The 17,789-nt window shown below is 46.4% G+C and overlaps 1 protein-coding gene across 4 annotated transcripts in view; it reads left to right on the plus strand.

Moving 5' to 3' along the window:
• Positions 1-1,329: 1,329 nt before the first annotated feature.
• SCTR (secretin receptor) overlaps positions 1,330-17,789 on the plus strand; it is an 87,536-nt gene continuing 71,076 nt past the window's right edge. For 2 of the 4 annotated variants that reach the window (XM_045479532.1, XM_045479531.1), the window contains exon 1: positions 1,334-1,633. In XM_045479532.1, the coding sequence (XP_045335488.1) occupies positions 1,574-1,633 (60 nt within the window). In that variant the 5' untranslated portion in view covers positions 1,334-1,573. Of the gene's footprint in view, positions 1,634-17,789 lie in introns of all 4 variants that reach the window. The other 2 variants (XR_006712801.1, XM_045479533.1) reach the window with 2 other exon arrangements.

The raw sequence follows: 17,789 nt of genomic DNA on the forward strand, positions 1-17,789 counted from the left end.
TCCTGTGACAGTGCTTCCACAAACATCCCTGCATATATTTCATTGAGTCTTTGAGTGAGTATTTCTGGGGCCAAAGTTCTTAAAAATGAGCTCATGTTCATGTATACTTTAGGCGGATACATACAGGGCATTTAGTGTGGAGCTGAGAGCTGAAAACATTTTTTCCCCTTTTATTTCTGCTGTGATTTACCAACTGTACCTTTATCAATAGCCTCTTTGGGTAGGGAAGGCTGCTAAGGGCTAGAATGTGTTGTTTTAAGAGCGAGCAGGTTAGCAATCCGACCAGAGGTCAGTCACAGAAAATCAGGGTTTTAGCTATGGAAGTGTATGCAGACCCAGGCTTTTCCATCTGAACTGCTGAGTCGCATGTACCTGGCAACAGCACTGTCTTCTGCATCCTCAATGCCCTTCTCTGTCAAATGGGCATAATATCGCTAAAGGGGTGGGGGGGAATTCAAGGAGCTGATGTGTACTGAAAGTGCTGGGAGAAAGGTAAGATAGGAGAGCCAAGAGGAAGGGAGTGGGCACCAGAGCAGAGAAAGAAAAACTTGAATCTAGACGAGCCATTTGAGGGTGCCTTGTACTGAGAGGCTAAAAGCCAGCCTCCAGGCCGTCTGGGCACTCAGACTCAGGGTTGAGCAGGCTACTGGGAAGACCTGCCTGCTGCTTAAATAGCTTCTCAGGGACACCAGGAAGCCTCCAGGCGGTTCTCTTCAGCACAGCCACCAGAATTCTTGGGTGTGCCACAGGGTCCCCCTGGGTCTCACCTGGTCACCCAAACTTCCCCGGGGTGACGGCACCCATGGGCGTGTAATGTCCTACAAGGAGCGTGCACAACTTTAATAATGAATGAAGAAACACAAAGTGAAAATCAGAAATAAAGTGCCAAGTAGCTGACCCACCCAGTAGATGCAAAGGCATTCACGGAGCACCCGCTGTGCTATGCCCACAGAGCACAGGCACAACCTTCTTGCACCCCTAAGGTGGGTCTCGTTAGCCCTGAGACTCAACGAGGTGGCAGCAAGGTTGCGGCAGGGCTGCCCCAGAACTTCGAGAACTTCGAGAATGCTCTTTCCGGACTTGGGGGTGCTGCAGCGTGGAAGGCTAAGCCAGCATGCCCTCCCCCGGTCTCCTCCGCCCCCGGGGCTGAGCTTGCGGGAGCCGGCTGCAGCCCCCCCCCCCCCGCCTCCTCCCCTAAAGCCCCCCCCCGCCTCCTCCGTTGTAGCCTCCGCCCCCCCCACCCCCGCCTCCTCCCCTGCAGCCCCCCCGCCCTCTCCCGCCTCCTCCCCAGCAGGCCCGCGCGCCGGCTCCCTGCCAGTCGCGGCCGGGTGGAGGAGCGCGGGCGGGCGGCGCGGCGTCCTTATCAATGGGCTGGGCGGCTTAGCGTGCTGCCACCTCTTCCGAGGAGAAGCAGTCCCGGGGCTCGCCGCGGCTTAGGTGGCCCTGCCATGGCTCCTCCGGCCGCGGCTGCCGGCCGGGGCGCGGGACCCTGCGGAGGGCGCTGAGCCCCCGTGCCGGGGGTGCGCACAGGTGCGCGGCCGTCGAGGCGCCTACGGGGAGAGCGCGGGGCACCATGCGTCCCCGCCCGCTGCTGTTGCCGTTGCTGCTGCTGCTCGCCGGCGCTGCGCACACCGTGAGTACCGTGCCTCTCCGCGGATACCCTGCGTGGCGGGCGTGGAGGGGTCCGCAGATCTTCCTCGATGGAGTGGGAACTCTTAACACCCCGTCCTCAGCAAGGATTATCCCTGTCAGCTCCTCTCCCTATAGCCTTCTCTCCCAGGATAAAAACAGCAAATGAGTCGGGCAAAGGCAGCTGTAAGATAAACCCCCTAGGCCCCCCAAGCCACCCCTTCCTCCAGGCTGCACTTCGACGGAAACTCTGGAGGCGCCCCTGGCAGCGCCTAATGTGTTCTGGGCACCCTCCATCCATAGTTCATTGGAACCTTACAATCGGCTGATATTGTCACCCTCGCTTTAGGGTCTAGGAAACCGAGGCTCTCGGAGGCCAAAAATCTTGCCCCAGGAAAAGGCGATTGGAACCCACATCCGTCTGCCCCAAAGCCTTGACATTTACACACACACACACACACACACACACACACACACACACACGCATACACGCACACGCACACCCGACTGCAGAAGGGAAAAACCTCAAAAAGCTCTGGCTGGAGCTTCCGGCTCTGTGGAGGGAGCATTCGCAGCTCCCTCCCTCTCCTGTGGGATTTGGCTCCCTAAAGTCTGCACGTCTGGGGAGTTCTGGGAGCAGCAGTCTCTGAAAACCAGGGAGGAGCTGGAAAAGAAAAGAGAAAGGCAGAGTGGGTGGCTTGTTTTCCTTTCCCACAGAAACTCCTGGGAATCCGGGGTCTCTCCCACTGGGATTTGTGAATGAGAGAGTGGCTGTACACAGACAGGCTGGATGGAAGGAATAGGGAGGGGGTGCAGATTCCAGAACCACTTCTTCCTCCTAGCATTGCCAACTGGCCCTCAAGGCCTCTGTGCCAAGAAACTCCCCAGGAAAAGTGCTTGGGGACCCAATTCTGAGTCTCCAGTCTGTGTCCTGGGCAAGTCCTTCCTGGTATCCAACGACCTTGCCTTCGGTAGTCCTCTCCTGTTTGACTATAAGAAAAACCTTTGCTTCCAAAGCTGATGGGAGTGTTGATGCTCAGGAGATGCCCCCATCTTTCTGGCAGCTCCGTGACATTCCAGCAGCAGTAAGTTTGGAAGGGTGGAATTTGGGACTTTCGTTCCCATCTCCCGTGTAACCGCGGAGCCTCTTCTCATCAGTGGCAGTGCTGGTACTGGAATATGCTAGAACAACAGTACCCACTCATTAATCTGAATTCCCAGTTTGAGGAAATGCCACCTGGGACACTGGGGACAATTCAAAGCCTCTAGGTATGTTGTTATAAAGAGCCCAGGGATGGGAGAGGAAACAGCTTCCTCCTTGTGACCTTTCCCACCTCCTTCTTAAGTATTTGCAGTAACCCTGAGGTTGTCAGAAGAAATCAACAGGTGTCTAGGCTTCAGGACCGAGGGTTAACCTTTTCATCTCAAAGGGACCCCTAGGGTATGTCAAGAATAAGCAGTGGGGGAAATGAGAGTCTTCAGTGTGCCTTGGAAGGCTGCTCCTTATGCTCTGGTCCAATTCCCTTATGGTACAGTTGAGCAAACTGAGACCCACAGAGAAAAGAGACCTGCCCCAAATCTGCCAGTTAGTGGTGGAGCTGGGACTAGAACCCAGATCTCTTGATTCTCACTCATCCAGGGCCCTCTCCCTTATGTCGTCTTAAATGTCCTTTTCATACACTCATGTACCGCCTTGTATTATTATAAGATGGTTTCCTGTGTGCAAGTCTTGGTCCTCCGGGTGTTTCCTGGGCTTATCCAGACCTGAGGTCTCATACTTCTTGTCAAGAACTCCTTTAATAAATAAGAATGGAGCTGACCTACTTTGGTTGGAGTATTTCCCAGGCTTTGAAACCCTGCTTACCTTCTGTTTTTTGTTTTTTTTTTTTTTTTACTCTGAGTGGTCAGACATTTGATTTAGACATTTAAGGGCATTCAAACAAGTTTTTTATTCATTTGCCCCTCCCCCTTGAGGGAGATCATAGGCCTCTTCCTAATGGGCATTATTAGGCCAAATTGTTGATTGTCACTCCCCACCCCAGTCCCTCGCCTTGCCATACAGGGAGGTGTCAGGGGGATCCCTTGCAAATAGAAACCAGAAAGTGGTGATGGTTGAAGGGGCCAGTGTTCTGAGACCTCCATAGGACATGTGGGCCACACTCCCCTTTGCTATCCCAGGCCCCGTGTATCTCATGAGGGCTTTTACCCGGAATGATATTGTCATTATTTACTAGTGCATCTGTCCTCCTCCTCCCCTATACACACACCCTGAGATTTCTTTCTATTCACTCTCTGTCCCTAGAGCCACCCCAGTGTAAGGAGGAGCCCAATGAGTCTGTGCTGGTTGAGTGAATGGGTGAATGAATGAAGGAGTGAAAGAATGAAACAGTGATACCCAAAAGGAGTGTCATAAGCTGTGGCGCTCTCATATTAGCAGCGAGTAAGAAACAATGACACCCTGAGGACAATTGTTGCTTGCAAAATTGTGCATAAGCGTGTCAGGCAAATAAAAAAATAGTCATTCAAGGTCCGGTGTTTTAATCCGTGGCGTCTGGCAAGCTGCCAACTTGATAACCTTAGTGAGTTAAAATCAAGCGAGGTTTCTTGACACCCCTAATCCCGGATACTAAAGCTGAGTTTTCGGCGAGGGGTGCCAGGAAGGGGGCTATGCCCTCCCTCAGCATGGAGGAAACGATAGGGTGGGAATAATGGAGACACGATGGAGAGAGGGGAGTCCCCCAATTCTTTGTTGTGGGGGACTGGCCTGTGCCTCATATGCTGTCTAGCACCATCCCTGGCCTTTACCCACTAGAAGCCAGGAGCATCTCCAAGTTGTGCCAACAGAAAAATCTTTCCAGACACTGCCCAGTGTTCCCTGGGAGGCTGAGAGGGCAGAAGTGCCTGCGGTGGAGAACCACTGCCTTGAAGGTTGTCCTGTTTCCGGGGAAACGCGTTAGCGGAACTACCAACAGGTGTTCATTGCATGTTGGATTCGGGGCAGTGGGTTTGGTGACAGGGAACGTGGGCCGAAGACAGAACAGGTATACCTGATGAAAACCCACTTCCCGACAAGCCTTGCACCGAGACTGGACTTGATCTTCTCCAGCCTCCCTCCCACTTTCCCTCCTGTCTCCATCCCGTCTCAGTTGATGGCTCAGAAACAGAAGTCGTGGCACACGGCGTTCCTGCATCCACAGGCTGACAAGCTCTGTGGCAAGTCGGGGAGCAGACTTGTAGGAAGGCCTGCAAGGGTCCCCTGAGGGGTCTGGCTATTGATAACTCCTCAGGGGAGGGTCCCTGGGATTTTCTATGTACCTGAAAAATCACTTTCTCATTTTCTGGGGAAATATTTGTGGATTTCTTTTGAAATCTTTACTATCTCTAAAATTAACGTGAATGACGATGGTGATAACGGCTTGCCTTTTTTGAGCACGTACGTCACACCGGATACTCGGCCAAGTCCTCGCCAGTACGATCCAACGTCATTCCCACATCAACAGTTGGAGCCTTTGGGGCCCCCGGGTGTCTCGGTTGGTCGATCGTTGGACTCTTGTGTTCAGCTCAGGTCATGATCTCATGGTTCGTGCGTCGGCGCCCCACATCTGGCTCTGTGCTGACCCTATGGAGCCTGCTTGGGATTTTCTCTCTCTCCCTGCCCTTCTCCTGTTCATGCTCTTGTGCGTTCTCTCTCTCTCTCCAAATAAACTTAAAAAAAAAATAACGATCATAACCTTCATTGTGCAGAGGCAGAAACAGGCTCAGAAAGAGGTGAAGCCATTTGTCAGCGTCGCCCAGCCAGACATGATGTGAGGACCCAGCCCAGGGATTCCTAACCAGCACAGGCATCTGGTCCCAGAAAGAGGCCTGCACTGGTTTCTGGTGCCCAAGGGGCTGTCATAAAATTCTCTCCCAAGCCTATAAATGACATTAATTTCAGTTTTATCTAATCGTGTTATAAAACATAAAACAAATATTGAATTACACACAGCATTTTATTGAGGCGGGTAGAGATGAGCTTGGGGTCACAAAATCAATCAAACAAGAGGTACACTTCTCAAACTGGTTAGGGGGGTTCCTTCAAGAGATTGCATACAAGAAGGGGAGGGGCAGAGAAAGAGAGAGAATCCCAAGCAGGCCCCCCAGTGCCAGCAAGAGCCCGAGGCTGAGCTTAAACCTAGAGATCATGACCTGAGCCGAAACCAAAAGTCAGCCGCTTAGCTGAGCCATCCAGGCACCCCTAGGAGGCTCCTTCTCTTAGCTTTGACATCACCTTTCTGCATTCCCATGGAGTCCACCTCCCTCCACCCTGTCCCCCAAATCTCTGGCCTATGACTTCCTTCATGCCATGGGAGGGCTCAGCTCTCTTCCTGGCACCCTTCGCTGAAAGATCAGACTTCGTAACGAGCGTGAGAGTTCCCAGCCACAGTGGGACCCCCAATGTCCCTGATTTGCTCCTTGCTTCCCTGCCCTTAGCAAGCTGAGGTTCCTCACCACTGACCTTCACTGGGGCGTTGGGACAGCCTGCAGCCCGAGGTAAAACCCACAACACTTAGATCCTATCGACTTGCTTACATTATAAACAGAGGGCTGCTGAGCATTCATGTGGACTCCAGAAAATAATAATAATATCCTGGTGCTCAGCCTCAGTATTCTGTGTCTGACCAATTCCAGAGGGCATTTGGGGAAGGGACACTCCTGCTTGGCCATGTCCTGCAATCCCAGCCCACTATACTGCCAGGGCTCCCAAGGTTTCCAATCTTCTCCAGAATCCCCACATGTCCAACATCAGTCCCTCCCCTGTGGGCTGTCCATGATGTCCATGGGTCATCTCATGTTCCTGACATTACCAACCTCTTTCATTTTCAATGGACAGGCTTGCTTCCTATTTCCTGAAAGTCAGAGAATGAACTTACTCTGACCAACATCTCGCCCTCGTAGACATGCCTAATTGTCTGCCACTCCCCACCCCTGCCCCATCCCCTTCCCTCCCATCTGTCTCAGTCGTCTTGGGCTGCCATAACAAATTACCACAGATTGGGTGGCTCAACCAACAGAAATTTATTTTCTCATGGTTCTGGAGCTGGATGTCCCAGATGAAGGGCTGGTAGGGCTGGGTTCTGGTGAGACCTGTCTTCCTGCTCTGTCCTCATCTGAGTGGGTACAGAGAGACAGAGTAAGATCTCTGGTTTCTTTTCTTATAAGGATACTAATCCTATCAGATCAGGGTTTCACTGTTATGACCTTAACCTTAATTACCTCCCTATAGGCTCTATCTACAAATATAGCCACAATGAGGGATGGTGTTTCAACATCTGAATTTGGGGGGGACGCATTCGGTCCATAGCACCATCCGAATGGAAAAGAGGCTCTCCTGCTCCCTGTGTGGCCAGTCCCTGCCCCTGTGCTCCCAATCCTCCCACCCCAATCCATGGGGACCCCAATCCATCCTGAGATTACACAGTGAAGTCACTGTGCCCAGTCTTTACCGTCTTCCTCTTACCTGGCTGTCCCCATCAGCTGGTCAACTTGCCATGGTCTGTCCACCTGGTAAAGAGCCCTCCCTCTGCACTCTGGGCCTTCTAGCCACAGGTCCACTTCTGCCCCCTGATGGCCAGTTACTTGGAAGAAGCGTTCATGATGCCTCCCCTTCCACTGATTTCTCAGCCCACTGTAGCCTGCTCCGTCCATCCCTCCCCGCCCCCCCCCCCCCCCCCCCCCCCCGCCCAACTGACATCAGTCTCTTCATTTTGTGTGGCCTTCATTTTGCTGTCTTCACTACACGCTTTTCGGCCCTGGTCCTACCTAGGGTGACCGCATGATTTAGGAGAGAGAAGGAAGGTTGTAAATAATGATGTTGAGACAGCAGGCATACACCCAAGTGTCCTGGGCAAAGTGGGCATGGGACCCTGGCCTCTCAGAGGCCTCTGGTGTGGGAACCTCCCTCCTCTCCACTCGCCCTTCTGCTCTTCACAGGCTCCTGGGCCCCTTGCTGCCACTTTTGGTCCCCTATGATCTGGCTGCTGCCTTCACTGTGTCCTTTAGCTGTCGGCCTCTCTGGACCCTCTTGGACCATGAACTTCAAGAGCAGGAACTGTGTCCCATTCACCTTTGCGTCTCCAGTGATGAATCAATTGCTGTCCATAAAGTAGGTGCCCAGTGAATATTTGATGAAATTTTGCATTTTGAACTGGTTGTATGATAATAAGTTTCCTCTTCTTAGTTCTCATTGTATAAACTCGACTAGTATCGTATCTCCTTTTACTTGAAAACATTGAAAAAAATTCTTTCCAGTCTCAAGTTGGCAGGCAAGTAACTGTATTGAAAAGTGTGTACGCAAAGTGATGTTGAGTTTCTTCACCTTCTTCAGAATTCTACAGAGTTTTAGTTTATCTCCTCCCACGTTTTACCTTTTCAGATTCAAGAGTCCAGAGTTAAACTAACAGAACTCTCGCTTGATATCTTTCCTCCCTTATTTTGCTTAGTTATTCTCTCTCTCTGCAGACTGGATTTTTCTCTCGCTTTCTGAAGGATAGAATATGGTTGCCCCATAATTTTCAAGATTACATGCTTTAGGAGTGGGAGAGGTTGACCTTGATCCCCCTCCCTATACCAAATATCCAAGAGAGGAAAGTGCATTGTCCCAAACTGGGTTAAATTTCCTCTAATGGTCTGATCATTGAGATGGGACCTCACAGCATATCTCAGGATGAAGAGATCTTCCCAGGGAGGAGTTGTTGGCTAATAGGTTGAGCAGACACCTCAAAATATGTCTACCATCCGAGCAAATCCCCCTAAGAAACGGACAGTGGAAACTCTTCACAATCATTAAGCCACAGGTATGAACTTATATACTGTAGTGGGCCAGCCATGATTAACTACTAAGTGACATTCAAAGAGTGATACTTGTATAGAGACATTACTAGGTACATAGTCTTAGAACGTTTACAATGCAAGTGACTTTCTAAAAAGAAATTACTGTAGTTATACCCAACGAAGCCGAAACTGAATCTAAAATACGAGATACAGGGGAGCCTGGCTGGCTCAGTTGGTAGCGCATGTGACCTTTGATCTCAAGGTCGTTAGTTCAAGCCCCACATTGGGAGGCTAGTTTTAAAAAATTAAAAATAGGGGCACCTGGGTGGCTTCGTCGGTTAAGCATCTGACTTCAGCTCAGGTCGTGATCTTGAGGTTCATAAGTTCAAGCCCCATGTCAGGTTCTGTGCTGACAGCTCAGAGCCTGGAGCCTGCTTCCGATTCTGTGTCTCCCTCTCTCTGCCCCTCTCCCGCTCACTCTCTGTCTTTCTCTGTCTCTCAAAAAACAAATAAACGTTAAAAATTTTTTCAATTTTATTTTTTAAACTTACACCCAAATTAGTTAGCATATAGTGCAACAATGATTTCAGAAATAGATTCCTTACTGCCCCTTACCCATTTAGCCCATCCAGTAACCCCTCCCACAATCCCTCCAGTAACCCTCTGTTTGTTCTCTATATTTAAGAATCTTTTATGTTTTGTCCCCGTCCCTGTTTTTATATTATTTTTGCTTCTCTTCCCTTATGTTCATCTATGCTGTGTCATAAAGTCCTCATATGAATGAAGTCATAGGATATTTGTCTTTCTCAGACTGACTAATTTCACTTGGCATAATACCCTCCAGTTCCATACACGTCGTTGCAAATGGCAAGATTTCATTCTTTTTGATTGCTGACTAATATTCCATTATATACATATATACCACATCGTCTTTATCCATTCATCCATCAATGGACATTTGGACTCTTTCAATACTTCGGCTATTGTTTATAGTGCTTCTATAAACATTGGGGTGCATGTGTCCCTTCGAAACAGCATACCTGTATCCCTTGGATAAATGCCTAGTAGTGCAATTGCTGGGTTGTAGGGTAGTTCTATTTTTAATTTTTTGAGGAACCTCTACACTGTTTTCCAGAGTGGCTGTACCAGTTCGCATTCCCACCAGCAATGCAAAAGAGAGCCTCTTTTTCTGCATTCTCGTCAACATCTGTTGTTGCCTGAGTCGTTAATGTGAGCCATTCTGACAGGTGTAAGGTGGTGTCTCATTGTGGTTTTGATGTGTATTTCCCTGATGATGAGTGATGTTGAGCATTTTTTCATGTGTCGGTTGGCCATCCGGATGTCTTCTTTGGAGAAGTGTCTATTCATGTCTTTTGCCCGTTTATTCACTGGGTTGTTTGTTTTTTGGGTGTTGAGTTTGATAAGTTCTTTATAGATATTGGATGCTAACCCTTTATCTGATATGTCATTTGCAAATATCTTCTCCCATTCTGTCGGTTGCCTTTTAGTTTTGCTGATTGTTTCCTTCGCTGTGCAGAAGCTTTTTATTTTGATGAGCTCCCAATAGTTCATTTTTGCTTTTGTTTCCCTTGCCTCTGGAGACATGTTGAGTAAGAAGTTGCTGTGGCCAACATCAAAGATGTTTTTGCCTGTTTCCTCTTCGAGGATTTTGATGGCTTCCTGTAAAAAAATTTTTTTAATTAAAAATAAAATAAAATAAAATAAAAATAAAGTAAAATAAAATATGGGATACAAAAAAGTGGAGTTTACAAAGGACAGCAATGGGCAGATCAGTTCCACAGTTCTGAAAAAGAGAGGATTTAATCCAGAAAGTCTAAAGAATCCTTGAAGTCAGTTCCAAAGAGGTTCATAGACAATATTCCACAGAGCTGCTCTATTCAGAACCTTGGAGTGCAACTATGCTATGTAATTGACAAGGTGAAGGCTTATGGATTTTTTGATCAACAAGAAAAAAGAAAGTTGACTTAAAATTCTAGGAAAAGACAAAGGTATATGAAACATTTTGCAGTCTAAATATTTAAAAAGCCAAAGTTTTGACGTGATTGCGCCAATATTTTTAAAACTCCAGATGTAAAGATGGGCTGAACTCAAAGTCTGAAACTGAAGAGGAAAGTAATGTAATGTGTGTTTCTGTTTGGTTAATTAAAATAACAAAGGGGTGGCTGGGTGGCCCAGTAGATTAAACCTCCCCTCCCAATCTTGTCTCGGTTTAGGTCAGGATCTCACCATTCCTGGGATTGAGCCCTCTCCTACCCTCCCCTTCACCACAGCATGCAGCCTGCTTGGGATTCTCTCTCTTTCTCTCTCTCTCTCTCTCTCTCTCTCAAAATAAATAAATACATTTAAAAAATAATAAAAATTTTAAAAAGTACAATTTGGTAAATTTTTTTTCTGATAATCTCTTACTGAATTTATGGGGAATACATATTTTTAAAGGTGCTTAGTTCTGAGGTGCTATTTGGTTTTTTAAAAGTGTTTATTTATTTTTGAGAGAGAGCATGAGCAGGGGACGGGCAGAGAGAGAAGGGGACAGAGGATCCGAAGTGGGCTCTGTGCTGACAGCAGTGAGCCTGATGCAGGGCTCAAACCCACAAACCTTGAGATCATGAACTAAGCCAAAGTGGGAGGCTTAATGGACCAAGCCACCCAGGCGCCCCCTGAGGTGCTGGTTTTTAAAAAAAAATTTTTTTTAACGTTTATTTATTTTTGAGACAGAGAGAGACAGAGCATGAACGGGGGAGGGTCAGAGAGAGGGAGACACAGAATCCGAAACAGGCTCCAGGCTCTGAGCGTCAGCACAGAGCCCGACGCGGGGCTCGAACTCACAGACCGTGAGATCATGACCTGAGCTGAAGTCGGCCGCTCAACCGACTGAGCCACCCAGGCGCCCCCTGAGGTGCTGTTTTTACTACTACCAAACAGCATCCCATTCTTGGCACCAACTATTTTGGTATTTTCTGCTCAAAACATTTCACTTATGACACTAAATATATGTTTTTTTTTCCCCCTCACATTGACAATCAATTCCCCAACTCTCCAGATACCAGCTGGGTGTTCTAAAATTCAATTCAGTTCTGACTCTAAGCACCTGGAATTAGCACAGACCCTACAGGTTGAGGACAGTCCACAAGATGGCTTCTACTTCAGACGCCAGTCCCAAGCCCGGGTCAAGTGCCCTTCTGACCAACCAGCTGTACTTTGGGGGCTCCCGTGACCTTCTCCTTGGAATCGATCATTTGCTAGAAGGGCTCCCAGGACTCAGGAAAGCACTTTACTTACCATTACTGGTTTATTATAAAAGATACAATGCAGGGACAGCCAAGTGGAAAAAATGCAGAAAGCAAGGAAGGGGACACGTGGAGCTCCCAGCATCTCCATGCATTCACCCACCAGGAAGCTCCAAACCCTGTTATATAGGGTATTTACAGGCTTAAAAAAAATGTTTATTTATTTATTCTTGAGAGAGAGAGAGAGAGAGAGAGCAAGAGAGAGAGAAAGAGAGCAAGCAGGGAAGGGGCAGAGAGAGAGGGAGACAGAGGATCCAAAGCAGGCTCCTCATGGTCAGCAGAGAGCCCCACGCAGGGTTCGAACTCACAAACTGTGAGATCATGACCTGAACTGAAGTCAGATGTTTAATCGACTGAGCCACCCAGGCGCCCCTACAGAGGAATCATAGGCATGATTGTTGAAATCACTGGCCATTGGTGATTAACTCAATCTCTACCCTGTCATTCATCTCCTGTGGCCAGAAGGGCAGCCGGAAGTGCCAGTCTCTAACCACCTGAAGTGGTTATCTCTGCTGAAGTTATCTGTGCCCCCCCCCCCCCCAGCCACTGATTATCTCATCAGCATTTACAAAGTCACTCATCACTTCGAAGATTTGCAGGGTCTTGGAAGCTCTTGTATTAGAAGAGTCAGACCAAATATTATAACAAAAGATGCTTCTCTCACCCCTACTGCTCCGGAAACTACAAGCGTTTTAGGAGCACTCTGCCAGGAACCAAGGATGAACACCAAATGTATATTTCTGTTATATCACAATGTTACATGAGGACATCCAGTTTAAAATGGCAGATTATCCACAAGTGTTTATCTGTTCTTCCCTTGGGAGCATCCTTAAAATGATAGTAAAGGAATCACAAAGGTATAAGCACACAAAGTCAAAGGGAACAAGATAAGACAACAATGAAGCAGAGATTTCAAGAAATCTTCAGGAATGAAACAATGGTAGCAGTCTGGGAAAAATAACAGTTTACGTCCCTGCACCGGGTGGAGGGGGATTGATGACAAACTGTTTGATCGGCCCGCATCGCCCTGGAAAGTCTCCAAGCGTGGAGGAGAAACATAAATCCTGACTGGGGGGACCCTCTCAGCCTGATTATTATTATTATTATTTTTTTTTATAGCAAAGGCTACAAACTGTTCAGGCCCACAGTGGTTCCAAGGACCTCTTTAGTGCCTCAAGTGTAACTGTGGCATTGATCGCAGCACAGGGAATATAGCCAATGGTATTGTGACGGTGTGGTATGGGGACAGAGAGTGTCTACACTTGTGGCGACCATAGCAATAAGGTACGGGCTTGTGGAATCATTATATTGTGCACCTGAAACTAATGTAATAGTGTATGTCAACCATACTTCAATTACACACACATATATATGTATATATACCTACATATATATATGTAGGTATACACACACACACACACACACACACACAGATACACATGTATGTATGTAGATATGGCATTGAGGAAGGCCTCCAGTGTGAAAGCAAACAAACAGGAGAAAGGAACTTAGAGAAAATGTCGTCCATGCAGAGAGGAGGAAAAGATCACGTGACTACGATTAATATCCTGATATACAGTTCTTAACAAGGATGCCAGATTCAAGAAGAGGGAGTGTGGGAAGGAGGGTGCTGGAGAAATGGAATCACCAGAGAGTAAGAAAGGCTGCCTGGAAAGTAATTGTATGATGATGACAAAACATTTATTAGGAAACTCAACAGCACATCAGGGCGCCTGGGTGGCTCAGTCGGTTGAGCGGCCAACTCTTGATTTCTGCTCAGGTCATGATCCCAGGGTTGTGAGAGGAAGCCCTGAGTCAGGCTCTGTGCTGAGTGTGGAGCCTGCTTAAGATTCTCTCTCTCTTTCTGTCTCTCTCTGTCCCTCTCCCCCACTCATGCTCTCTTTCTCTCTCTCTCTAAAATTAAAAAAAAAAAAAAAAAAGCATATGACACAACGGTAGAAGAGTCGAGAAAGGTGAAAAGATTAGAGGGTCCATCCACGTTGCCCATTATTCAAATAATATGAGTTCTAGGAAGACAGAATAGAGAAGATGAAGGGAGGAAATAATAAAATAAACCACATAACATTTAAAAAATTCCAACATGAAGAACACAAATCTTCAGATAGAAATGACCCCTGAGTCTCTTAACCAATGAATTCAAAAAGGACCATTTCCTCAAGGAATTTAAAAGCGACTAAAAACAGAAAAATCTGAAATATTTCTACAGAGAAGAGAAAAGTCACATACAAAAGGTTTGGGAGCACAGTTGGGTATCTTATCAATACAGGAAGAGAGAAGGAGAAATGCCTTCAAGATCTGGAACGAAATTTATTTTCAACCTAGAATTCTCTGCCCAAATTATTCATTTGATAATTAATCAAACTAATAAAAGCTTCTTCACTCCTGCAAAGATTTCAAAGTTTATCTCCTACTTAACACTTTCTTAGGCGGCAACTTCTGCAAAACGAGGAAGTGAGGCAAGGAAAAAGATGTGGAATCTACGAAATCAAAGTCTAGGCAGAAAAGTTGGGGGGAGGGTACCCCAAGCCACAGCCAGGCATCAGGCCCAGGTTGGCACAAGAGGAACGAGGACCGGCAGAGAAGTCTCTGGAGGTAAGACAAGTACAACCGTTGATAGATGTCCCACGGAGCTGTTGGAGCACTTAAAAAAATTAGCCATATGTACATAGAACGCTAATCAAATGAAAAAACAAGGTAATAATTGACCTCAGGAAAAACAAAATGTACAAGAAGAGACATAATCATTTTACATGGCTAGACTCAGCAGTGGACGATACTTCAGAGTCAAAAGAAAACGTTATAAATACACACCATTCATTTCACTAAAAATTAAATCAGCAGAAGTATATGTAATATATGGGGGAAAGAAGTTTATGTAAGGAGATTTAAAAACATCTACATCTTTGTCTTCCATAACAGAGTTTTGGATAATGTCTCAGATTAACAAACCAAGAAATAGTAGTATAAGAACATAATTTTAAAATATGGAGGGGCGCCTGGCTGTCTCTGTTCATGGAGCATGGTCTCAGGGTTATGGGTTTGAGCCCCACGTTGGGTGTAGAGATTACTTAAAAATAAAATCTTGAAAAAATATGGAGATAAAAAGGAAAATAAACAGCTAAAAAGAGTTGAAAATGATTGCCTCCGGAAAGCAGGTAAAGGTTAGAGAAGGGAACTGCTGTTTTTCATGATAATTTCTTTGGCACTAGTACAAGTAAAAGAGGAAAAAAAAAACCATGTACAAACACAAACTCAATTTTTTTACAACTGTTTAAAGGTACTTTTTAAGGACGAATAGTTCTGGTTTTGAGGACAGTTTTAGCAATTCTCTAGTCTTCATTTGCTGTTTCACCTGTGAATTTTGAGTAAAATTATATTTAATAAGTATACAGAAATATATGGATAAATATACTAATTTTCAGCTACTAATGGCTACTAATTTTCAGCTCCACCCCCCTCCCAGGTTTTCTGGGTTAATTTAGATAGTCAGGGGGCTTGTGTCCTGTTTATTCTCCCTCTGATGCCTCTACCAGCTGGTTCCTCCATTGAACACACTCTTCTCAGCCACTCCCAGACCCCCGAAGGGCCCCTTTTCTTCTCTACTGGTCACCATCGGGGGCCATGGGCTCAGTCCTTTCAGCAGAATGCTTTCGCTGTCTTTAGCGGGCATGCCACCACAACCCAAAATTATTTTGGCTTATTAAGTTTTATTGGAAGGATCGAGGGTGAAAGAAATGTGGAATGAGCCACTTCACACCCATCAGGGTGACTGTTATGAAAACAAAACACAAATAGGGGCGCCTGGCCGACTCAGTCAGTAGAGCATGCAACTCTTGATCTCAGGGTCCTGCGTTCGAGCCCCACATTGGGGGTAGAGCCTACTTCAAAAAAGAAATACAGTGGATAAAAAACAAAACAAAACAAGGGTTGATGAGGATATGGAGAAAATGGAACCCCTGTGCTTTGCTAGTGGGAATGCAAAACGGTGCAGCTACTGTGGAAACCATTTGGTGGCTCCTAAAAAAGTAAACATAGAATTACCATATGATTCAGCAATTCTGTCTCTGGGGATACACTCAAAAGAATCAAAAGCAGTGATTCAAAGAGATATTTGCACACCCATGTTCATAGCAGCATTATTTATAATAGCTAAGTGGTTGTAGCAACCCAAACACCATCCATCAACAGATGAATGGAAGAACAAAATGTAGTGTCTATACACAACGGAATATCATTCAGCTAAAAGGGAATGAAATTCCAATAGATTCTACAATGTGGATGAGCCCTGAAAACATACTAAGTGAAATAAGCCAGGTACGAAAGAACAAATATATGATTCTACTTAGGTGAAACACCTACAATAGGCAAATTTGTGGAGTCAGAAAGTAGACTAGAAGTCACCAGAGGCTAGGGAAGGAGGGAAATGGGTAGTTATTGTTCAATGGGTATGGAGTTTCTGTTGCAATGCTGAAAAAATTCTGGAAATGGATAGTGATGATGGTAGCACACCATTGTAAAGTACATTATAAATGTACTTAATGCTACGGACTTGTACACTTAAACATGGTTAAAGTAGTAAATTTCATGCTATGTATATATCACTACAATTAAAAAAAAAAGGGTCAGTCGGTTAAGTGTTCAGGTCTTTTTTTAAAAATTATATTTAATGGTTATTTATTTTTGAGAGAGAGAGAGAGAGAGCAGGGTAAGGGCAGAGAGAAGGGGACAGAGGATCTGAAGCAGGCTCTGTGCTGACAGAGATCTCAACACGGGGCTGGAGCTCATGAAGCATGAGATCATGACCTGAGCCGAAGTCGAACTCTTAACCAACTGAACCACCCAGGTTCCCCCATTAAACATCCCTCATTAAACAAAGTCTTGATCTCAGGGTTGTGAGTTCAAGCCCCACATTGGGCTCTGCAATGGGCATGAAGCTTACCTTAAAAAAAAAAAAAAAAAAATATATATATATATATATATATATAAAGCTAAACTGTCCTCTGATTATTATTCTTAAAAAATTTTTTTTTAACTTTATTCATTTTTGAGAGAGACAGACAGAGCATGAGCAGGGGAGGAACAGAGAGAGAGGGAAACATAGAATCCGAAGCAGGCTCCAGGCTCTGAGCGGTCAGCACAGAGCCCGATGCGGGGGGACTCGAACTCACCAACTGCGAGATCATGACCTGAGCCGAAGTCAAACGCTCAACCGGCTAAGCCACCCAGGTGCCCCGTGATTATTATTCTTTCTATAGTCCAAGGTAAAACTGCCAAGGAAGTTGAACTTTTCTTGGAGAGATGTTCCCAGGATAGATGTTCTGTCATTTCTAACCTTGCTCCATTGCTCTCAAGAGTCCACTCTGTGGGAGTACTCCTTTCTTTAACCCCACAGTGCAAATTGCCACCTATTTGGTAGAAACTTCAACTCCCTAAATCATGCACCTTGGTGCTGCCTCAGAATCTCTTTCCTACCGTATGTCATGCATAACAATCACAAAAAATCTCAGGGATATTCAGCAATAAGGCTTTATTTCTCTCATGGTGTTCGCAAGTCAACTGGGGTTTGATTGATCCAGGCTGGGCTCAGCTGGCTTGGCTCCAGTCCCTGGGTTGGGTACAGGTCTGCTGCACGACCTGCAAGATACCCCAGGTGGCAGAAATGCAAGAGAGCAAGCCCAGCTGTGCAAACATATTTTGAGCCTCTTTTCCTATCAGATCTATCTAATATACCAGTGACCAGTCACATGGCTAGGCCCAAGGGAGGAAGTATACTCCACCCACCTTGAGCTCATATGTATAAACTCCTATACGGAATTGGGACTGATAATTCTAACTACGATATGCCTCTTTCCCTGTCCTTGGCAGTAAATCTCCTGAGTCTGTTACGAGTTACTTTGTCAATGGTAACACCGAAAGGATGCTATGAAGGGTGGGAATTCACAAGTGCAGTCCCCCATGGGTTTTGTCCTCTGAATCTGGCAACATAGTCAAGCCTGAAGCATTGCCCTCATCCCCACG

This window comes from Leopardus geoffroyi, chromosome C1 (genome assembly GCF_018350155.1).
Source record: "Leopardus geoffroyi isolate Oge1 chromosome C1, O.geoffroyi_Oge1_pat1.0, whole genome shotgun sequence".
In the NCBI taxonomy this organism is placed as follows: Eukaryota; Metazoa; Chordata; class Mammalia; order Carnivora; family Felidae; genus Leopardus; species Leopardus geoffroyi.